The sequence below is a fragment of the Vulpes vulpes genome, chromosome 8 (genome assembly GCF_048418805.1).
Source record: "Vulpes vulpes isolate BD-2025 chromosome 8, VulVul3, whole genome shotgun sequence".
Taxonomy (NCBI): Eukaryota; Metazoa; Chordata; class Mammalia; order Carnivora; family Canidae; genus Vulpes; species Vulpes vulpes.
Window position 1 is genome coordinate 54425809 of NC_132787.1, and position 24717 is coordinate 54450525.

Consider the following 24717-nt stretch of genomic DNA (forward strand, 5'->3'; position numbering starts at 1 on the left):
TGCACATTAATAAACATGCCAGCAAACATGCACAGCACTACGTGCCAGGGAGCAGGGTGGGTGATTTGCCCAAGAGGAGGGCTAAAACCCAGACCTTTGGCACAGCGGTCCCCATTCGGTGGGAGGGACAGCACACAGAGGCCGCTGGGTGTGGTGGGGTGTGTGTGAGTTCCGTTGAGTCCGGAGGAGTGATTTAAGCTGAGGGTGGTATCTGATGTTTGGAAGGATTCCTGGGGGAGAGAAGGGGCGTTAAGGGGTCAAGCATGGGAGTAGTTGCCTGTTTCACAAAGCCAGCTCAGTCCGGGTGGGACAGTATATTCCTCGACTCTTCGTAGGATGATTTTCCTGAAACGTGACACAATGGCACTCCCTGAGCCTAAGGGCTTCACCTGTTAAGGAAACGGTTTCCCCCACTAGTAGGGGGTGATTCCTCCCTAGCTTGGGCCGCGTGGCGTCTGTTCTTGAGACTCCCGTCTGGACTGAGAAGGCTGGCCTGGGGCAGCTGATGGGTGCTGGCGGCTGTGAACCACCACTCTGGCCTCTGTGCTGTGACTGAGCAAAGGGTCCCTGGGAAGCCCCCGCCGTCGGGGCTGCAGCACGGCCGCAGTGCTTCGGAGAACAGGTGTGCTCCCACCTGGCTGTAGCAGGCCCAGAAGGGGGAGGCCTGCAAGGAATGTTTACTTCTCCTGAGCCTTTGTTTCCTCATCAGTAAGAAGGATGCGGTGCCTCAGAGCCCCAGTGAGGGTTGAAGGGATGAAGACGTGGTTCATGGGCAGTGCCCGAGGACTTGGTGAACGCGAGTGTCTTCATCCCTTTGCGAGTGGGCAGCAGGTCCTCCTTCCGCCCCTCACTGAACCCCTCGCGCTGCCGAGGACTTGCCTTGAGGCCGCTCGCTGATCCCAGGAGAACAGGAGGGACTGGTAAAAATTGGGTGAAACTCTGAGCTCAGTATTCAGTGTCTCGGCCTCTCTCTCCAAAACTCCCCGGACACGCCACTACTTCGAGGTAGTCAGAGCACGTTCTGGGAGCTCAAGTTCTTTGAGCATCGCCCAAGAGCCTCCTGGCCCCGGTGGCACGTGAAGGCGGGGGACGACTTCCTGGCACCCCCCTGTCCCGGGGCTGTCCACGGAACTCCCAGGGCAAAAGCGTCAAGATTTTAAAATCCAGCTGGCGCCCCACAGAGGTGCTGTTTCCTCAGTTGCTCTTGGTTTGCGGCATCTCCTCTGCACCTCACTTCCGAGCGCAGCGTCACTCTGCGTACCCGGCTGGGAAGCAGGCGGCGCCCGCTCAGCAGGGGAAGCGGGGCCAGGCCATTCTTCGGGGCCCCTGGAGCCCCCCAGGGGATGTGGCCTTGCCAGGCCCGAGGATCACGCGGCTCAGCGCCCTGTCTGGTGCCTCCTTCATCCTCTTTCCTGCTCCTAGTCAGGGCATTTTTGGCCTTCACAGGGAAAGTCTTTACCTGCCAGCTTATCTGGACAAAGAAATGGCCGTAGCCGACCTGAGGGTGACCGTGGGACAGGGCAACTGGAAATCTTTCCCTTCTGTGTGGACCTTACATAGAGGGGAGCGCGGGGGCTCGATACCAAAGGTGGTGAAGGAGACTTGGGGGCTGGGCCAGGAGCCTCTATCTGTGCAGGGGGCGGGGGCAGCGAGCCAGGCATCCTGAGGCCTGCAGCTGGACCAGGGCTGATAATGAGCCTCTGTGCCAGGGGTCCCGGCGGCATCCCTTCAACTGGCCGGCAACCTGATACCCCGTTGTTCGATCTCTTCACCATCACTCCCACATTGTGGCCAAATGACTCCTGAGGGGAGGCAGGCCTGGCCCCAGCACTGGGTGATATGGAAGGTCCTGGTTGCTAAGGCTGATGGAGGCAGTTTCAGCACCAAGACCCCACAGTGAACTCCGTGTGGATAGGACACAAGGCCCAGAGACTTAGCTCAAGACCTCCGCTGAGTAGGGGCTTTTTCCCGTGACGACAGACGCCACTCCAGAGATCTTAGGAAAGGCATGTACTGTCCTACCAGGAAGGCCAACCAGACTAAGGGCCTCCAGAGAGCTTGGGGGGGAGGAGCAGGCTGCAGGGGCCAGCAGAGGGGGAGCCACAGCTGGTGTAACAGGAGGAGTGCAGCACGCACCTGGGGGGGCCTGGGGAAGTCAGCCCCTGCTGTACTAGCTGCTCCAATCGGGATTTCACTCAGATTTTCTGGGGCCTGTGCTGACAGGAGCAGCCCTGGGCAAACAGTGACATGGGCTGGCTCAGCGTCTCATTCCCATGTGCCCAGCGCCCCCTATTAATCCAAACAGCCCCCTCCCAGCCAGCCCTGTTCCCCACCGATGAAATCCATCTTCTCTCCTGCTGCAGGGCAGCTGAGGAAGCTTTTTAAAAGACCTGGTGACCTCTGTACCCCTCCCCAGCTCAATCTCCACCTCCCCAAACCCTGGTTCGAGGGTCCTGGAAAAAGTGGTGCCCTAATCCAAGGAGACAAATCAATCTCTGGCAGAAGCATTCCCTGCTAGGTAACTAAAGTCTCTTTTTTGGCTGGGGGAGTCAGAAAGCATGTTGTATTAACCTCAGCCCTGTGTTTATTTGCCCAGATAATACTGGCAAATTCTGAGCAAGGAGCTATGGCTGCCCTTGAGGTCATTTCTGGCCCAAACTGCATGACGGCATCTTTACATCAGTGAAGGAAGCCGGGTGCAGAGGCTGTGTGTCCCCACAGTTTCCCCTGTTCCTAGGAGAATGGAATTGCATTAAGGCAGGTGTGTGTGAGGTGAGTGCTCAACAGTCTTACAGCTGTGGGGGTCGGTGGGGCTCCAGAGAGTGGGGCCCTCAGAGCCAGGAGGTCCAGGAGGCTCCTCTGCATGTCAGCTGGGGCACATCTGTGCTCTAGTTTCCAAGAAATACAAGACTGATTTCCTCCTCACTTTTGCAGTGTGTTTTATGGGTTTAGTACCAGCTACAACATTTGGAAATTGATAGAAAAACTTAAGAAAGGAATAAAGATGTAACAGCACAGAAATCTTTTTTTTTTTTCAGCACAGAAATCTAATAAGGCTAATGGCCACGAGGGAACACGATAGGCAGTTATCTGGATTTGTATCCCAGGTCTGGAGGGCGGTGCTTCTGGGCTAGGCCTTCCCCTCTTCCTCATTCCCTCTTCCACAGAGGACCCCTGCCCCACCACTAGCCCAGGACGGTGACTGCAGCAGACAAAGGCAGGAAGGACCACTAAGGATGGCCCCTCACTCTCCAGGGCCGCTGCTTCTGGGGACAACCGTGTCCAATCCAATCCGTTTCCATCTAAGAGTGTGCTTTTAAAAACATGATCCATGGGCAGAAACTCTGCTAGTGTAGATTTCCCAGGCACCACCATCTGTAGAATCTAAAGAAGCAAAAGAAGGACATTCAGTGTGAGTCTCACCCCGGGCATCCCTCTGCCCTTCCCCCAGTACCTATTTCTTGTCTGAGGTAAGGCTATGCGGAGGGGCCCTCCTGCCGGCATCAGGAGCCTGCCCAGCTCCAAGTCTGGACCTCTGAGCCACCTGTGCCCAATGTCACGGGAGCCAGGGGACGTGGGCAGGGTCCCCATGATGCTTCTGCCTGACAGAAGAGCAAGCTGGACAGTCTGGACAGTGAGGAGAGACTCCACAGAGTGCCACAGCGACATAAAATCTTTAATTCACTTAAAATTTCATTGTTGTAGGTTCCTTGCTCATGTGAGTTATTAGCATGAGACAAGGACAGGAACCCCGCTTTCCTCTTCAGAGGTATGATGCCTATAGATCATGGCAGGGAGGGAACCTGGTTTAGAAACTCTCCCTTGAAAATCCCAAATTATTTCTCTCTCTCTCTCTCTCTCTCTCTCTCTCTCTCTGTCACTATCTCTCCTTCTGATGACTGAACTAGCTTGGCACACCTAATTGTCCCCTCTTTGCCATTGACTTGCCCTCAAGAATCATTTCACAAGCGAGCAAGCAAACAACTCCCTGGCAGTGCTAAATCTAAATCTGGAACCCTGGTTGCTGAGCTCACCGTGTCAACACACCCTGCAGCCCCTGCCTGTCAGACCCCTTGTCCACCTTGCTGAGCACCTAACATCCTAGCAGAGGAGGCCAAGTGGTGTGAACTGAGGGCATCCTGCATACCCTGTCATCTTCCTGCTTTATCTGGGTATCTCCATTACCCATGGACCTCGTCCTCTTCCCTTGCTTCACATACTGCCCTTGGCAAAGCTTTTACCCTTCATCTACCAAAGGAGGGAAAAAATAAACACACACACACACACACACACACACACAGTATTTGGGGACTGTATTTGTTGAGATTTATAGGTTATTGAAGAAATTGCTTCTCACTCCTCTATTCTGCTTATTTTACCAACTTGTTAGATAAACTGAAGGCAGATGTCTGGGTCCATAAACTGTACGATTCTAATTCTGAATACTTGATTCTCCTTTAAAAATCCTCCCATCTCCCCCTCAGGCAGTCCTCTTGCAGAAACCCTTCTCTCTTTCTACTTCCGCTCCCCTCTCCACTGACTTTCCAAATCTCACTGCTGTTCCCCAGGAGGAACTGCCTGGCAAGGCCCCCTCCTGCCAAGGCTTCTGGCTCCAACAGAATTCCCAACACCTTGTTTCTTCATGAATCTGTCACCAACACACTAGTATCTACCTTTTCTGAAGCCACTCCTCTTTGTTACTATCTCACTCCTTTGGAGGAAGGAGTTCTGTAGGTTCAGGTTTATAGCCTGGTTCCTTCACAGATGTTAATTTTGTTTCTGTCAAGGTTCTAGGGGATCTTCCTATCATGAGCAGATCAGGGAAACAAGTTGAGTTGGTTTTTTTTTTCACATTCCAGAGTTAAAAACATGCCCCTCCCCCCAGCTTTTGTCTTTCCAGGGCAGAGTCCCATGGGTTCTATGTTCTCCTCATGGTACAAACTCCTCACTTCTGATCATTTTGGAGTTGTAGACCCTGTCTGGCCTGGTTACACTATCAGAACTGCACCTGTTACCCAGAGGAAAAACTATGCTACCAACCCTGCAAAATGTCATACCGATATAGCATATCCACCTGCTCCAGGTACCACGTGCCTGGGAAAAGACTGCTCATGTCCCCAGGTGGTGAGAAATTCACTGTAGAATGAGAAGAGGCAAAAAGCTACATGGGCTTAGGGAAGAGAAAAGAGTCCTAAGGATGCCTCCACCTGAAGCTCTCCTGGCTGTGTGGCAAGGGGCTGTGAAGCCACCTGTCACAACCCAGCAGAGCCCTGGACCTTCTACTAGATCTAGTACTAACCTTATGTACTTGATCCAAGCAGCCATCTTGGATCAAGTACATAAGCCTTGGCTATTAGAAATTTGGTATAGGAGTATGACGTTTTCCCACAGTGAACATGACCTTCTTCTCTTGAAGTCCTCTTTATGTCCTCTTGCCAGTGTATATGTACACCTCAGATCTCCCTGTCTTCCAGTATGCCCTAAGTTCTCTGGCTCTGACTCATTGTATTATTTCTGGTCTTTGTCCACCAATGCTCATCTCAGAAGTCCTATTTCTATTTTAATTGCTTTTCCTCTTTGCCCTAAGGTGTCCCCTGTTCCAGAGAAGATGGATGACTACTAGGCCTAGGTTTTCTGGAACATTCCCGTTTCTGCATATTCTGTCTTCCTTACAGACCACACTGCAAACCATATGTTTGGTTTCCAAACTCTTGCCTGAGAAAAAGACGTTTTGTTTTGGTATTGGTTTTAAAACCACCATCTGGTCTCTCTAGTCGTAACTTTAGCTTTAGTCTCCTTTTCCTTTGTTGCTTTTTTGGGCAATATTTTGTTTTTATGTTTGGTAGGGAAAGGAGGCAGGTGGGCAGAGACAATAATATCCATTGATAATTTAAGTACATTAATTCATTTAATCTGTTTGGCAATCCTGCAAAGTTGGTATGATTTTAGAAATAAGACAACTGAGAAAACTTCAATAATTTTCCCAAAGATAAAGAGCTAGTGAGTGTCACAGTTCAGTTTAGATTTGAATATCTACCTCCAAACTCTGGGCTCTTTGAACCATTGCATAGATAGCAGTTTCCAAGACCACATGTCTGGTGTCCTTGGGACTGCATTTTCAGTATCCTGTTTTGAGTAGTTAACTACAATCTATACCAGGAAGGTACATGCTGCCTCCCACCTCTTCTCCACTCTGCCTTCTGCTTCCCCACCCAATTCTCACCTCTTTGGACCTAACAGATTTTCTCCCAATCATATCTCAAAAATGTCCTTGCCCTAGGCCACTATAGTCCAGATTTGTGATGAATCCCCAGCTTTCTGTCACTGGCAGAGTGGAATCTGAGAAAATTTCCTTCTCCTTTTTTCCTGTCTTGTCCTTTTACTTACCCTTATGGTAGAATTGTTCTCTTTGGTCCATTATTTCTGTGAACTCCTGAGGGACATATGTTTCTGGGAGGCAAGGCATTTTGGCAGGTCTGACATACTAAACACCAGCTTCTCCAAGGGGGATCCTGGGAACCAAAGGCAAGATTGTTAAATCTGCTTCACTGTCATTATCACTGCAACCAGTCATGAGCCCAATGGAAAGCCAGGTTCTGTGGGAGCTCCAACCCTGGCGGAAAGTGCTGCGTGTGACTTGGAATGTTGAGAAATGATAAAGGTCAACAAACATAATGTTGGCGAAACATATGGGCAAACACACTCTTCTAGTCCAGGTATGTCCCACATAAGTGGTAGGATGCACATCCTGGATCCCATCTGACATAAAGTGATCAAAAACATTATTGAAAATTTCAAATCCATCAACTTCCTTTTAACCAGTTGCAACCAAATGGCCATTAATTACCTCCTGCCTGGACTGTTTGCTGGAACAACCTGACTGGTTTCCCCTTTCTACCTTTGTTTCTCTTCGACCTAGTTCCAAGTAGTAGCCAAATACCTGAACTACATAAATTAAACAAACATCCTCCATTGCTTAAATCCCTTCAGGGAGTTCCTCTGCTCTTTTTTTTCTTTATTTTTGTTATTATTTAATTGTATTTATTTGACAGAGAGAGAGAGATTGAGAGAGAGAGAGAGAGAGAGAGCACAAGCAGGGAGATAGTAGGCAGAGGAAGAGGGAGAAGCAGGCTTTCCCTGGAGCAGAGAGTCTGATGTGGGGCTTGATCCCTGGGATCATGACCTGAGCTAAAGGCAGATGCTTAACCAACTGAGCCACGTAGGTGTCCCCTTTCTTTTCTTTAAAGATTTTATTTATTCATTAATTTGAGAGAGAGAAAGACGGAGATAGCGAGAGAGAGAGAGAGAGAGAGAGAGCACAAGCAGGAAGAGGGGCGGAAGGAGAGAGAGAAGCAGACTCCCTGTTGAGCAGGGAGCCCATTGTGGGCTCCATCCCAGGACCCTGGAATCATGACCTGAGCTGAAGGCAGATGCTTAACTGACTGAACCACCCAGGCACCCTAATTTCTCTGTTCTTAGTCCAGATGGGAGCCTCAGTACTGGTGAGGCAGAGTGGTTCCTTTTACCTGATGAATCTTACCAGAAGTGCTTGATAGAAAGACGGGACTCAGCTGGAGAAGCATCCCAAGACACTTGAAATTTAAAAAAAAAAAAAAAAGAAGAAGAAGAAGAAAAGAAACAAAACAAAACAAAACAAAAAAACTTGCTGCCAAGCCACAACTGTAAGGGAAGGCCCCAATCCTGGAGCCAGCCAAGTCCTGGGCAGAGTACCTGCACGTAAAGAAATCAAAACACACACACACACACACAAAAAAGAAATCAAAACACAAGGAGCCCATTGGCATTATATTCTGCCCTTCAAATAAACCATCAACCTATCACCCCAATCTAGTCAACCTCTTGTAAGTAGAAATGGGCTCCAGGCACTTTGCACAAAGAGGGGCTTTTAGAAGACCCTGGAGATAGACCCAGAAAGAAGGAAACTTGCCAGGAGAGTGGCCAAAATCCAAGATACAAAAGGCACATTGAACATAACAGAATTTGGAATATAAAAGGAGCTTCTCTCTACCTACAAGGACAAGAAGAATTCAGTGAAATCTAAGGTTTGGAGGTCAGGCCACTTCAAGGCTTCCATATGTTTTCTGGCAATGCTCAGCAGTTGTACCTTTTAAATCATCCCTTCATCAGTAATAATTTGATTGAGTTCATATATGTATCTCCTACATTATGTGCGGGTATAAGTACATAAAACCCAAAAAACAGAGTATCAATAAAAGTAACAACTAGCATCTGAACACTTGCTGAACATTAGTATTTTAATGCCTTTACAATTTAACTTTACAATTTAATGCCTTTACAATTTCCTATTTTCAAACATTCATCAAAACACTGGACAGTAGGTATAGTTAGTGTGCATGTTTTATAGATGGAGGAAGTGAAGCACGTAGAGGTCAAGTATTTTTCCAAGATCAAAGCTAATAGGTGGTATTTAGACCTCACATACAGGTTCTACACTTGATCTTAGCCAAAAGAAGCTTCACTTATGGGTTCTAAAGCTACACTCTTCTAACCACCATGCTTTACTAAGGACAGAGATTTTAAATGGATGAGATAAAAATATGCTATTTTTTTATTTGCTTGCTTCATCCAAGTAGATCTTGCACATACCTTGACATCATACATCATCACTTTGGAGACCACTCCTTAATATTGATACTAAATCTGCCTCTACATGCACCTTTGAAATGAGTTTCTTTCATTATCTCTCGTTCCATCTTCCTTCCTTAAAAATTTCTGAACTGGAAAGTGAACCAAACCTGGTTGACTCTTCGGACCATGGAGTGGGGTGTAGGAGGCGGGGCTAGGTGGCTAGGTGTAGTACTCACCGGGACAGAAGGGAGGCCAGGCACCCGTACAGGGATGAGGTGTACATATTCCTATAATGCATGGACAGGTAAAGGGAGGCCTTGGTTTTCTTGTTGAACGTGTCCAGGGAGGCCTTTTGAAGTGCTTTATCCATGTCCTTGTTGTAGTTTCAGGCACCTGGGAGGCAGCCAGAGACACAGGCCAGGTGAGAGATCACAGAAAGGGAAGAAGGCATCAAGGGGAAAAAGTAAGAGCATCTGGAGAGACTTTTAGGCACTTTTTTTATTACAAAATATTTGGAAATACAGACAAATACAAAGAAAAACAATGTCAATCATAGCCCTATGATTCAGAGAGAGTACTTGGGTCAGTTTTTCTTGTAGCATCCATCTCTGTTTTCATAAGGCTAACTAGAAAATAAAATCATGCTATATATTCTATTCAGCATGCATCCCTAACTTTCTCTATGACCTTAAATCACCATCCCTAAGCATTTTAAAGGCTGCAGAATGAGCCATGATATGATGTGCCCTACTAGAACCAGTCTCCCCATTCCTGTCCTCCCCAGTTTAAGTGCTACATGTTCCCTCACACACGTGGATTTACTGAGCCAAAAGATGTGCACAACTTTTGGGCCTTTGCTTTGTGTTTTCTTTTTCTCACCAAAGCCCTTGTATCAATTTACACATCCACTGTTGCCTGTTTTCCCAGAGCCTCATCAATTCTGGGTATTCAAAATTTTTTAAAGGCTATGTAAGGAAAATGGTAACTTGTTTAAATATGTTACTAATGAGTAAGCACATTTGAAAATAGGATCCTGTGCATTTCTTCTTTGAGGAAATTTCTGGTCCATATCTCTTGTTCATTTTTCTATTAGGGTATTTATCACTGATGAGACTTCCATATATTAATGATATTAAACTATTGTCTTTGGTATATGTTAGAATTTTTTTCATGGAGCAAGTCTTTTAAGTAGTGTTTGTGCTCATTTTGATGTTTTGTGTTTGATGTTAGTGGCAGGGTTAGTAGTAGTAGTTAGTAATGGGGACAAATATTGGTAGAATACTCCAAAACTTGAACTTAACAGCGACCAAGAAGAAAAGGGAATATTTTGTTTCCAGTGGGAATTGTGTATTGAGGATAATTCTTTTCTATATGTCTTGGAGTAATGTCTAGTTAGCATTTCATAGATAGGGAAATTAAGTTAATGGGGCAAGACATTAACTCAACAATGGCAAGTGAGAATGAGGCCTGATGCTCCCAAGCCATCTTTGGATGGCTCCAAAGTTGCCATCCTGTACTGTGTGTCACTGCTTGCTGACAGGAAGTCATTGAACATCAGGCGAGCCAGGGATTTCTGGACCATCTTGCAGAAGGGTGTGTGAAAGATCATAAACTGTAAGTCATCGAGAGTGAAAGGCCGATTGATGCCAGCTGGAAGAGGAAGTGTGAAAGTAAGGATGTGCCATGGCAGATGAACCACGTAGACCTACACCCCAAGACCTAAGTGTGCTGAGGGACTTGTGGCATTCCAGAGAACCAGCTCCTACTCCAGCAAACACATGAAAGGTTTGTTCGTTCACTTTACAAGTATCTTGTTAAGTACTCTATTTATAAGGAAAGAAACACATATTTTCTTTCTGTCTACTATTGCCAACCTTTATGACAGATAATTCTTCCAAATAAAACTAGTGTTGTGTTACTTTCTCTATTTTTCAAAAGAGGAAACAAAGTTTCTAAAATATGAAGATAGGTCATGTGTCCAAGGTTACCCAACTTGAAAATGGCTGACATTGGATTCATTTTTATTGTTTATTTTTAAAAAGATTTTATTTATTCATTCATGACAGACCCAGAGAGAAAGGCAGAGACATAGGCAGAAGGAGGAGCAGGCTCCCTGTGGGGAGCCCGATGTGGGACTCGATCCCCAGACCCTGGGATTATGCCCTGACCCGAAGGCAGATGCTCAACCACTGAGTCACACAAATGCCCCTGACTTTAGACTTTGGTTCTGATGTCCCTGACTCTATAGCCACCCCAGACTCTCTTTTAGTGCTGAGAGCCAAAGCAGCATCAGTCAAATTCCATATGAGGTTAAGGAGCAAAATTAGAATGCTGAAGGAATTCAGAGTTGGTGAGAGCAGTTAGCCAATAGGAGTGGATGGAAGGTAGAGAAGTCCAAGTCCACTGCTTACTCATATGGGCCAGTGGTGATGGCTGGCATCCCTTTCAGTGCAGTGGAAAGGGGCAAGAAGTGGCTCCTAAGGCCACCCCTATAGCATCCATGTTCTGACACTTCCACAAATGCCTTTTCCCACACTGAAAACTGCCTATCACAGGTGCCCTTCAGGCCATAGTTAAGCAGGTAAGAACCGTTTTCTTTTTTTTAAAGTAGATTGCTCTGCACTCTTAAAATATTGTTTCTTTTCTGATTATGAAAGCAGTACATATTTTCTTAGCAGGAAAACTCAGAAACTAAAGGTGAAAATAAAATTAACTTATAACATTACCATCCAAAGAAAAATCACTAACACTTTAGTACACTGAGAGTAGAAGTAAGATTTTTCATCATCGATCAGACTTTAAAAGGTAGCAAATTACAAACTGTGAGTCAAATCAATCCTGACTTCAACAGAAACAAATCCAAGCCCCAGTAGGATGTGGTTATTCTGACTCACCACAGTACCTCTCCAGGTGGCTGACACCCACTGGTTTCCTACTGGTGGCTTTGGCCCTAGATTGTTTACTTTCTTTCATTTAGCTCAAGTTAAAGGCAGCTTCATACTTGAATTTGGATTGCTTCCAGATGGACTTTAGCATAGACCCAGAGAAGGGTGTAAGAGGAAGGGAACATGAAACAATTCTCTTGAGATCATTTTTGGAGGAGAGAAGGAACCTTGTCTAAACCTTTTAGAACAAACCCATGGCCACAAAAATACAGTATCTACTCCTGTCTTCTGAGCCCTGTACCTTGCTTCCACTGGCTCTGGATTTTTTTTATGGTATTATGCATAACACCTGTTCGAGGCCCATAGGTAGCACTGGATGGAGAGCTTCCCATCCACTTGGGTGCTCTGTAGCTGTATCTGGTTTGTAGAAGTCATATATGTTCTTCGTGTGGGTTCCTCTAAGCCCAGGCAAGGTGCATGGAGAGATTCAGGAACTGTATAATGCAGCCCTATGGAGCAGAGAGGATGGAGAGCCATGTACTAACAGTTTCCTCATCTTTCTCTGTCTCAGCCCACTCAACATCCCTCCCATGTTCAAAGGGAGTTAAAAGATGGTTTATCTTATATAAATGAGATTTATATTTCCATTTCCATACATATATGGCCTTAACAAAACCTGGAATAGTCACCAAAAGTCTCAAAGGAGAACCATTCTCCTTATATGCAATTATCTTCTTTCACCTTCAATTGTCAGTCAGGCTCCTTAAAGAGCCTCGTCTGCAACACCAATGTCATTCATTCCATGCGTCATTATTCCAATGCATGATGGTGCAGAAGAGGAAACCACACAGATCCCTCTCTTCCCTTCCCCCTTGCCCTTTGCTCCCCAGCTCAGCCCTTTGAAGGCAAGCCATGTCATCTTCAAATCCATACTTCAGCCCTGTGTAGTGGGTATGCTAACTTGGGATTGGGAGCTATGCATTTGTTGTACACAGTCTCTTGGTACCACATTTCCACAGTTTATCACAGACCTCTTTCAAGGGTCAGAGGGGCCTTGGGCCCAACCAGCACAGTCACAGCTCTGGCCCCACCTGTGAGGTGAGCATTATCACTGCTCACTATCACTGGGATAGACTATGTCCCAGACCATCACTGCATAGCCACCTGTAATGAAAGACAAGAAGTAATTATCTCTACTCGAGATCACTACCCAAATCTCATGTAGACTGTGTGCTTCCTGTGAGCTAGGCACAATTTTAAGTACTAAAGATAGACCAGTGAACAAAAAGAAAAATCCCTTCCCTCACAATAAGACTATATATCAGGTATAGTTATTCCCTCTTCATCAACAAAGAAATGGAGGTCCAAAGAACTTAAGTCACTTGGCCCAAGTCACACAATTAATAGGTGGTGTGGTAAGGATTTAGATTCAGGATTCCAACACAAATTCAATGAAAACCCAAGAACCTTCTAAGAATTATAACAACTCTACCTCCAACCCCAACAAAAAAGCATTGTTATACATATTGCTTGGAAACTATAGAAAAATATTTAGAAGACGTTAAGGAAAAGATTAGTAAATTTGACTACCTGGAAATTCAAACTTATTATGAGAAACAGACTCAGGCAAACTGGGAATGTATTTGCAGTACTTACAACCAACAAAAAACTATTTCCTTCATTTATAGAAGTCTCATTAAAACAAAACCAAAAATATGTATTGGGAATGGCCAATGAACATCCTAAAAATATTGAATCTTTCTTATAATGAAAAAAAAGCAAATCCTTATTTTTCCTTATTAAATTGACAAAGATTAAAAAGCTTGATAATATGCATTGTAGGAATGAACTTTTGTACAACATCTTGAAGAACAATTTGGGATATTTTTTAAAAAGATTTTTATTTATTTATTTGAGAGAGAGAGAACAAGCAAGAGGGATGGATAGAGGGAGAAGCAGACTCCCCGCTGAGCAGGCAGCCTGATATGGGGCTCTATCCCAGGACCCTGGGATAATGACCTGAGCCAAAGGCAGACACTTAACCAAATGAGCCAACTAGGTGCCCCTACTTGGCACATCCTATCAAAATTTTATATCAGCATAACTGGTAACTCCATTTCTAGAAACCTATTCTTACAATACATTATCACAAGCATGCAAAGCTATTATGTGATATTATGTAATGTTTTATAATTGCAAAAATATACAAAATCTAAATATCCATCAATATGGGACTAATTAAATAACATTTGGAATATTCATCAATAGAATATTGTAAGGCTTTTAAAAGAGGAAGTAAATCTTATATATATTGATATAGAATGACCTCTAAGACATCATAGAGATAAGGAATAATACGTACAATGCTAAGAACTAAAATTGAATAGTTATGTATGTGTGTTCTTGTAAGTACAAAGAAAAAATCCGGAAGAATACATAGAAACTGTTGATGTGAAATTCTGGAAAGTAGTAATGGGGTGTCAAAATGGAACTCTGTCTTTGCTTTACACTCATTTGTGTGCATGTATATTTTTTTAGCTATACATTTCAATTACTTTCACTAACAACTCAAAAAATGACAAGAAAAATGAAGTCTTCTGGACAATCTGAGGCTGTACCACTTTTTCTTCCCTCATAGTACTGTGATTTGGAACTTCCTGGTGAGTCCCAAAACTACTTCTGCTCATCTGAAGAAACCCCAGCTGGATGGTTGGACAGGTCAAAGCTGACATCCCACCTACATTGGCTTTGTCTGGTCTTGGTGGTTAAATATGGTTTTTGTTTTGATACAAACTAATGATTCACATCTCAATAGTTTTTTTTTTAAATTTTCCCCTCTACCAAGACATTATGTTAAAGAGGGAATACCTTGCCACTCATCAGAATCTACTCGTTTAAAATGACATAATTGAAGCTGATGCTATTTCCAAACAAGGTTCTGATTTTCTGTTAGAGGCTAGTGAGTATCCCATGCCCTTCATTTCTACTCTTCAACTAAATGCTTAGCTGAAATATTGATGGTGATGGTAATAGGGGTTGCTAAGGAGGCAATAATCTAAGTGCCGAATAGGAGAAGCACTCTACCAACAGATTTGATGATGTATAGATTGGAACATCGCAAATCACGGAACAATTGATGGTGAGCCTATGCAGGACAGTCAAAAACAATACTAAATAAATTAGGTGCCTGGGTGGCTCAGTCGTTTGAGCCTTGGACTCTTGATCTAAGCTCAGGTCTTGATCTCAGAGTTGTGAGTTCTCTCCCCACACTGGGCTCCACGCTGGGTGTGGAGCCTACTTAAAAAAAATTACTGAATAGGTGTGTGGAATTGCACCAGATAGAAAGCTGTCTAATTCTTTTTGACTTCGCTTTGAAATAAAAGAATATTGGATAAGATTTCTCTAAGGTCCCTACCAACATTAAGAATTTATAATTAATTTTATAATGTGTGTTCATTATGTTAATTATAAATTATGTTAATTATGAATGTTTTAAATTCCAGTTTCCACTTAGTAAACATACTAAGTCCAGATAATATTTGTTCACGTATCTGTGGATCTCTTGTACAGGCAGGTTGCCAAGTAAGAACTCTGAGGCTCAAATGGTTAAGGGATATAAAAGAAAGATACAAGAAAATGTTAATATGTTAATATGTTAAGGAAGAAATATGGGGTGCTTTAGTGGCTCAGTAGGTTAGGTGTCCAGCTCTTGATTCAGCTCAGGTCATGGTATTAGGATCATGGGATCAAGCCCGGTGTTGGCCTCTACACTCAGCAAAGAGTCTGCTTAGCCCTCGCCCTCTGCTCCACCCCACCGTCTCTTAAATAAAGAAATAAACAAAATCTTTCTAAGGCTTTCAAAATCTTTCTTGTTAACCAAAAAATAATTTCCTAGTAACCAGACAAGGGAATAAGAGAATAAAGACTCTGTGTCTGTCCTGTGACTCTTTTTTTTGTTTGTTTGTTTTATCCTGATCCTTTAAGTCTATTTCTACCAGGATGTTTTCTCTTTAATACTTAAACTGGTTTAAATCTCCTTCTCTCAGAGGCTTCAGAGAAACTTCTGAGACATAGGAATATATTTGATTTTTTTTGTGTGTGTGTGTCTCATCAATGCCACACACTATACGTAAGATATCAGATCCTCCATTTTTCTTACCTATAAATCAGGCATAATACCTGCTTCCTAGGCTGTTGGGGGGTCTAAATGAATGACTTGTGAACATGCTACCTAATTAACAGTATAAAGCTATAGAAGTCTAAGCAGTTATCAACATTGTGGTTGTTGATGATAGCAGCAGCTGTGTGAATAAGTTGTCGTCCCCTCCCTGATGAAATCACTTAGGAGATGGAGAAACAAAACTGAGGATTAAACCTCTAACCCAGCTCCTTTCTTACATAAGGTCTTGGGAAGCACATACCATCCCAGGAGCTAGACTCCACCCAGTTGGCAGCATTGAAGAGGGAGGCAGTGCCACCATAGCAGGCATTGGTGGTATCTATGCCCTCAATGTCAGTATTCCCTGAATCCTGGAAGAGCTCCATGAGCACTGTTTTGATAGCCTTGGACTTGTCAATGACCGTCTCTGTGCCCACTTCCAGCCAACCCACAGAGTTCCATGGGAACCGCATGCACTCCATTAGCTGCTGCACCACCATCAGGCACAGGGAGTTGAAGTCCTCCTGGACAGAGCAGAAGCCCATATGGGTTTGGCCCAAGCCCACCGCGTACCTCCCTGCTTGCACATTGTTATAATTCTCCAGGTCTGTCTGGTCCATATAATGGGTGGGGAAATAGACCTCCAGGGCAAGGATACTCATATCCTTTGGCCAAGTATCTGTTTTGGCCAAGGGGACAGCAAGGATTGTAGAAAACCTGTAGTGGAGATAACAATCAAAATCCTAGTAATGGTCTCCAGCCAGTCTTCTAAAAATACAATACAGCAATCATTTCATTCATTTTGAAAGCTATATTGTATATTTTGAAGCCATATTATCAGATGAGTGCAAATTTAAGGTGGTTATCTTTCTGTTAAGTTAATCCTTTTATCCTTATTGAACGCCCCTCTTCCAGAGGGCCAGAAAGCATATTTGAACAAATCATAGCTGAGAACTCCCCTAATTTGTGAGGGAAACAGGCATTTGATCCAAGAGATAGAGAGCCCCCCACCCCAACAAAATCAATAAAAACCATTCAACACCTTGACATTTAATAATGAAACTTGCAAATTCCAAAGACAAAGAGAAATTCTTAAAGCAGCGAGAGACAAGAGATTCTTAACTTATATGGGGAGAAATATTAGATTAACAGCAGACCTCTCCACAGAGACCTGACAGGCCAGAAAGGTCTGGAAGGATATATTCAAGGTACTAAAAAAGAAGAACATGTAGCCAACAATAATTTAGCCATCAAGGCTGTCATTAAGAATAGAAGGAGAGATAAAGAGCTTCCAAGATAGGCAGAAGCTGAAAGAATATGTGACCATCAAACCAGCTCTGCAAGAAACTTAAAGGGGACCCTGTACAAGAAAGAAGAAGCCCAAAGAAATAATCCACAAAAACAGGTACTGAATAGGTATTATGATAACACAAAATTTATATCTTTCAATAGTTACTCTGAATGTGAATGAGCTAAATGATCCCATCAAAAGATGCAGGGTTTTGGACTGGATATTTGCTGTCTCCAAGAGACTCATTTTACACCTAAGGACACCTACAGCCCAAAAATAAAAGATTGAAGAACCATTTACCATTCAAATGGCCCTCAAAATAAAGCTGGGGTTGCAATCCTCATATCAGATAAATTAAAGTTTATACCAAAGACTGTAGTAAGAGGTGAAGAGGGACACTCTATCACACTTAAAGGATCTATCCAACAAGAAGACCTAACAATCATGAATATTTATGCCCCTAATGTGGGAGCTGCCAAGGATATCAATCAATTAATAGCCAAAGTAAAGAAATACTTAGATAATAATACATTAATAATAGAAAACTTCAACATGGCACTTTCTGCAAATGACAGCTATTACAAGCATCACATCACCAAAGATACAAGGGCTTTAAACAATACACTGGACCAGATAGATTTCCATCCAAATGCAACTGAATACACATTCTTCTCAAGGGCTCATGGAATGTTCTCCAGAATAGACCACACACTGGGTCAGAAATCATGTCTCAACCAATACCAAAAGATTGGAGTTGTCTCATGCATATTTTCAGATCACAATGCTTTGAAACTAGAACTCACAAGAAGAAATTTGGAAGAAACTCAAACACGTGGAGGTTAAAGACCATCCTACTTAAAGATGAATGGGTCAACCAGGAAACTAGAGAACAGTGAAAACTAATGAAACTAATGAAAATAAAGACACAACCATTCAAAATGAAACTAATGAAAATAAAGATACAACCATTCAAAATCTTTGAGATTCAGCAAAAGCAGTCCGAAAGGGAAATATATTGCAATACAAACCTCCCTCAAAAAAATGGGAAAAAACTCAAATACAGAAGCTAACCTTGCACCTAAAGGAACTGGAGAAAGAATAGCAAATAAAACCTACACCAACCAGAACAAGAGAGATAATAAAGATTTAAGCAGAAATCAATGAAATAGATATAAGAACCTGTAGAACAGATCAACAACATCAGGAGCTGGCTTTTTGAAATAATTAATAAGACAGATAAACCATTAGCCAACCTTATTAAAAAGAAAAGAGAAAGACTCAAATTGATAAAATCATGAATGAAAAAGGAGATATCATAGCCAATATCAAGGAAATACAAGTCATTTTATAAACGTATTATGAGCAGCTATACACCAATAAATTAGGCAATCTAAAAGAAATGGATGCATTTCTGGAAAACCACAAACTACCAAAACGGGAACAGGAAGAAATAGAAAACCTGAACAGGCCAATAACCATGGAAGAAATTGAAGCAGTTATCATAAACCTCCCAAGACACAAAAGTCCAGGGCCAGAGGGTTACCCAGGGGAACTCTATCAAATGCTTAAAGAAGAAATAATACCTATTCTACTAAAGCCATTTTGCAGGAGAGAAAGGGGTGGAATACTTCCAAACTCATTTTATGAGGCCAGCATCACCTTAATTCCAAAACCAGACAAAGACCCCACCAAAAAGGAGAATTATAGACCAATATACCTGATGAACACAGATGCAAAAATTCTCAACAAGATACTAGCTAATAGGATCCAACAGTCCATTACGATTATTCACCATATCCAAGTGGGATTTATCCCCGGGATGCAAGGATGGTTCAACACTCGTAAAACAATCAACATGATAGATCACATCAATAAGAGAAAAAACAAGAACTATATGATCCTCTCAATAGATGCAGAGAAAGCATTGGACAAAATACAGCATCCATTCCTGATCAAAACTCTTCAGAGTGTAGGAATAGAGGGAACATTCCAGAGCATCTTAAAAGCCATGTAGGAAAAGCTCACAGCAAATATCATTTTCAATGGGGAAACAGTGGGAGCCTTTTCCCTAAGATCAGGTCTATATATACTCACTACTGCTATTCAACATAGTCCTAGAAGTCCTATCCTCAGCAATCAGACAACAAAAAGAAATAAAAGGCATTCAAATTGGCAAAGAAGTCAAATGCTCCCTCTAGGTAGATGACATGATACTGTACATAGAAAACCCAAAAGACTCCACCCCAAGATTGCTAGAACTCATACAGCAATTCAGCAGTATAGCAGGATACAAAATCAATGCCCAGAAATTAGTGGCATTTCTATACGCTAACTGAGACTGAAGAAAGAGAAATTATGGAGTCAATCTCATTTACAATTGCACTCAAAAGCATAAGATACCTAGGAATAAACCTAACCAAAGAGGTAAAGGATCCATACCCTAAAAACTATAGAACACTTCTGAAAGAAATTGAGGAGGACACAAAGAAATGGAAAAATAGTCCATGCTCATGGATTGGAAGAATTAATATTGTGAAAATGTCCACGTTACCCTGGGCAATTTACACGTTCAAGGCAATCCCTATCAAATACCATGGACTTTCTTCAGAGAGTTGGAACAAATAATCTTAAGATTTGTGTGGAATCAGAAAAGACTTCGAATATCCAGGGGAATATTGAAAAAGAAAACCAGAGCCGGGGACATCACAATGCCAGATTTCAAGTTGTACTACAAAGCTGTGGTCATCATGAAAGTATGGTACTAGCACAAAAACAGACACATAGATCAATGGAACAGGATAGAGAACCCATAAATGGGCCTTCACCTCTATGGTCAACTAGTATTCGACAGAGTAGGAAACACCATCCACTGGAGAAAGGACAGTTTCTTCAATAAATGTTGCTGGGAAAATTGGATAGCCACGTGCAGAAGAATGAAACTAGACCATTCTCTTACACCATATAGAAAGATAAACCCAAAATGGATGACAGATCTAAATGTGAGACAAGGATCCACCAAAATCCTGGAGGAGAACATGGGCAACACCCTTTTCAAATTGGCCACGGAAACTTCTTGCAAGATACATCTATGAAGGCAAGGGAAATAAAAGCAAAAATAAATTATTAGGACTTCGTCAAGATAAAAAGCTTCTGCACAGCAAAAGAACAGTCAACAAAACTAAAAGACAACCTACAGGATGGGAGAAGATATTTGCAAATGACATATCAGATAAAGGGCTAGTATCCAAGATCTATAAAGAACTTATTAAATTCAACACCCAAGAAACAAACAATCCAGTCATGAAATGGGCAGAAGACATGAACAGAAATTGCACCATGAAGACATACATATGGCCAACCAGCACATGAGAACATGCTCCGCATCACTTGCCATCAGGGAAATACAAATCAAAGCAACGATGAGATACCTCACACCAGTGAGAATGGTGAAAATTAACAAGACAGGAAACAACAAATGTTGGAGAAGATGTGGAGAAAGGGGAACCCTCTTGCACTGTTCGTGGGAATGTGAACTGGTACAACCACTCTGGAAAACTGAGTCGAGGTTCTTCAAAGAGTTAAAAATAGAGCTATCCTACGACCCAACAATTGCACTGCTGGGGATTTACCCCAAAGATACAGATGCAGTGAAACGATGAAACACCTGCACCCCAATGTTCATAGCAGCAATGTCTACAATAGCCAAACTGTGGAAGGAGCCTTGGTATCCATCGAAAGATGAATGGATAAAGAAGATGTGGTCTATATATACAATGCAATATACTCAGCCATTAGAAACAACAAATACCTACCATTTGCTTCGACGTGGATGGAACTGGAGGGTATTCTGCTGAATGAAGTAAGTCAATTGGAGAAGGACAATCATCATATGGTTTCACTCATTCCGGGAATATAAAAAGTAGTGAAAGGGATTATAGGGGAAAGGAGAGAAAATGGGTGGGAAAAATCAGAGAGGGTGACAAAACATGAGAGACTCCTAACTCTGGGAAACAAACAAGGGGGAATGGAAGAGGAGATGGGGGGGTGGATGGGGTGACTGGGTGGACAGGCACCGAGGGGGCCCCTAGTCAGGATGAGCACTGGGTGTTATACTATATGTTGGCAAATTGAACTCCAATTAAAAAATATACAAAAAAATTTTTTTAATTAATAAATCTTTCAAGTATAAAAAAAAAAGCAAAATGCACTCATTTGTTTCCCAAACAAGAATATCATTTATTTGCCGATCCAACCTTGAAGAAAAGTTACATTAAAAAAAATTGGAATAAGAACAAAGTGCCATTTGGCTAAGTGCTAAGCTTGTTCAATATATGATTCTGTGTTATGAAATGACTGTGGATCGCCTGATTACTCGTTTGGGTTCTTGATATTTTTTGCCTTGTTTCTTTTTAGGGTTAACTGGTGGTGCTTCTTTCTGTTTGAACTGCATATACTGTCCTATCAGTCTCCTGAAAAACACAACAATCACTGAGATGACTAAGAAAATAAGGCGCAGTAACATAATGGACACGACCTGTATTGGGGAAGGCGCCTCCTCTTCCTGCTTCCTCGCAGGCCCACTGTCAATGCTTCCTCCATACCCTACCTCCTCACAGAATGGAGGGGCCCAGCCATACATGCAGTGGCAGTTTTTTTTATTGTTGCAAACGCCTCGGTGGTTACACTTTTGAGGAAAACAGTTAAAACCCAAGACTGAGTCATTCACACAAGTTCTGTTAATACATAGTCTGTTATAACCACAGCGGGTACCATCATTTATTACACCTATGTCAGGTATTCCCATGGGTATCATGGCTTTGTGGTAGCCTACCCCCCAGCACATGAGATTTTCCTCTCGCAGATGAGTAGAGATGACGATCGTATGCTCTGGCAGATCAGGGATGGTGTTGACATTTATACACTGCAGCCTGCCACACATTGCATTTGCCTTGGTACAAGCTTTATAGGCACGGACTCCTAAAATTTCACAGTTCCCATATTGATCACCCATTAAATTAACTGCGTGATAGCACTGATCAGGAGCCTCCCTGGCATGAGGTCCAAAAATGTTTTGGCACTGCATATATCTGGAATGGCACTTCTTTCTGAAACAAAGGGAGTTATGCTTGCAAGGGGTTCCATCAAGCTTGTAACTGTCATTTGGGCAGAAATTTGAGATTCCATTGCAGTACTCTGCAAGGTCACATTCATTATCTTCCTCTCGACACATGTACCCAAGTGGACGAAAGTGGCAGTTATGACAGCAAAGCCCAGTGCTACAATTGGCACCCTCCGTGAATTTACAATCCGGTTGGCAACACTTGTCTTTTTTACACTCCTCTCTTGAACCACAATCACAGTCTTCATTCCCTTCCACAATTTTATTTCCACATCTCACCAGTGCTGTATCCAGTGCTGGGATATCATTCAGACAGAGTGCTGCTGAATTTACGTGATCAAAAAACTGCAAATAACTACAATTACTAAACCCACTACTCCCAGTGCCCATGATACAAGTTCGCCTACCCCTACATTGACAAAATTCTGTATCATGTTTCATTCCTACACCATGGCCCAGTTCATGAGCAGACATTCTGCTGGCAGCAAGGATATTTCTATTTCTATAACTACTTACTGATCCACTGTAGTTTGTTGTACATGCACCTCCAATATATGCCCATCCAGAAGCATGATGTAAAGGCTTTGAAATATACAAATGTGACCAATCTTTTGCCGCAGTAAATTTGGCCTGATCTCTTAAAAATGTGTTTAGAATATCATTTGTTTCCATTCTGTCAAAATTTAATCTGTCCCTTTCTGTCCATATTTCAATACCTTGTAGATGTAGCCTCATACCAACCTCTTTAAAGAAGGTGTCCATAATTGCCATCAAAAGAACAGCATCATATATGACTCGAGTAACATTGGATTCTAAAAACAAATATACACCGTGATCAAAGAACAGGTACACTTCCATGTACTTCTGATGCTTATAGGAATTATAAAAGTCGCTACGCCTAGCCATATTCTCATTCTGGGCTATCTGTTTTTCTAGTTCATCATTAGTTAAGCCACAGGTATGATTCTGAAATTTGTCCTCTTCCTTCAGGAGATATATGACATGTTCAAAGCTGGAAGAGCCCCTGAGGGGCTCAATTTGGTAATGTTCCTCATCAATTTTCAATATGCCTCGAAGACTCCCCATGCATGTACTTAAAGTAGCCTCTGAATCCTGGGTTCCTTCAACCGAGCCTACGTAGTTGCAGTCCCTGGGTATGTAAGGATGATCCTCCAGGAGTTTCTCCTGTTCCGTGTAGGAGAGAACCTTCAGATTTCGGGGTAATAGAAACCTCTTGGGCCACAGGTGAAGGACATACTTCTTGCCTTTGACCTGCAGGAGGTAGGACACTTGCTCCACAGCACCCTGCTGACCTCCCCGGAAGCTCAGCTTCTTGGGAATGATGACTTCATACGACTCAAATCCCCACTCAGGGTGAAAAATCATATCCTCGCCAAGAGCACCCACCAGGAGCGCCACGAGGACCAGCGTGGGGAGCGAACGGCCTTGGGGGAAGGTCCTTCCTGACCTCATGGCCCCAGATCTCGGTCCTAGCAGGTCAGTCCCTGCAACTGGCCTGCGAGTCAGGGTCCAGGGGCGGCCTCTAGAGAAGGGGGAGCGCAAAGTGCGGAGCTCCCAAAGCAGGGGATGCAGGAAACCCCAGCCTCCCAGGGCTCGGTCTAGTTGACATTCCCAGAACTTACCTATCTAGTTCGTTTCCTGGGCGGTGCCGTTGGGCGCACGAGGGAGAACCGAGGAGAACCGAGGGAGAACCGAGGGAGAACCGAGGGAGGGGTGCGCGAGAATGAAACAGGCGGGAGGGAGGGGCTGCTGGCACGAGGGATGAGGGCCAGAGAGCAGCTTGGAGAAAGGAGAAGGGCTGCAGAGAAGGGAGGAGCAAAGCTCTTGCTCAAGGGTCAGTCCGTCCTATGCCGGTTGGGCTGTTTCTATTCGCCCTAGGACACACCTGACGGTTTCCATCGGTGGCTGTTTTCTAGGCGCTGCGCGCGAAGCACCGTCACGCCGGGCTGGCCTGCGTGGCCCAGGAGCAGAGCGGCAGAGCCAGACACCACCAGGGCTCTCACCCCCTCCCCCACCCCGGGCAGTGCCTGGCTTCCGGCAAGAGAAAGTCTCCAGCTCATTTTGTCAAGTGGCTCTTTCTGCTGTGTGTCCTTGGGTGCCAGGGACTAGCCAGATTTGGGGGGGGGGGGGGCGGTGCAGAATCTAGGAATAGAAGAGCACCTGTGAGAGCAGAAGAGCAGAACCCCGGGAGCTCTCCCAGAAAGGCATCCCAGTGGTTATGTTTGTAGTATGCCTGGTGGGTGAGGGAGGAGGTCAGGGATTCAAATGATTTCTAAACAGCTGACAATACCAAACTTTGATGAGGGTGTAGAATGACAACAACTCTTACACATCTCTGGAGGGAGTTTAATAGGCTGAACTGCATTAGAAAGCTCTTTATTAAAAATAGACCTGCCCTACGACCCAGCAATTGCACTGTTGGGATTTACCCCAAAGTTTCAGATGCAATGAAACGCGGGGACACCTGCACCCCGATGTTTCTAGCAGCAATGTCCACAATAGCCAAACAGTGGAAGGAGCCTCAGTGTCCATCGACAGATGAATGGATAAAGAAGATGTGGTCGATGTATAAATGGAATATTACTCAGCCATTAGAAACGACAAATACCCACCATTTGCTCAACGTGGATGG

At 43.7% G+C, this 24717-nt stretch overlaps 1 protein-coding gene and 1 pseudogene across 1 annotated transcript; both read right to left on the reverse strand.

Annotated features, from left to right (window-relative positions):
* Positions 1 to 705: 705 nt before the first annotated feature.
* LOC112912056 (hydroxymethylglutaryl-CoA synthase, mitochondrial-like) lies at positions 706 to 24145 on the reverse strand (annotated as a pseudogene).
* LOC112912057 (disintegrin and metalloproteinase domain-containing protein 30) lies at positions 21288 to 23537 on the reverse strand. Its single transcript, XM_025988794.2, has one exon. It carries the CDS (start codon positions 23535 to 23537, stop codon positions 21288 to 21290), a length of 2250 nt encoding a protein of 749 aa, XP_025844579.2.
* Positions 24146 to 24717: the final 572 nt, after the last annotated feature.

Bases quoted from the DNA above. Each gene is read 5' to 3' on its own strand.
- LOC112912057 (XM_025988794.2), bottom strand. From the start codon at position 23,537: ATGAGGTCAGGAAGGACCTTCCCCCAAGGCCGTTCGCTCCCCACGCTG.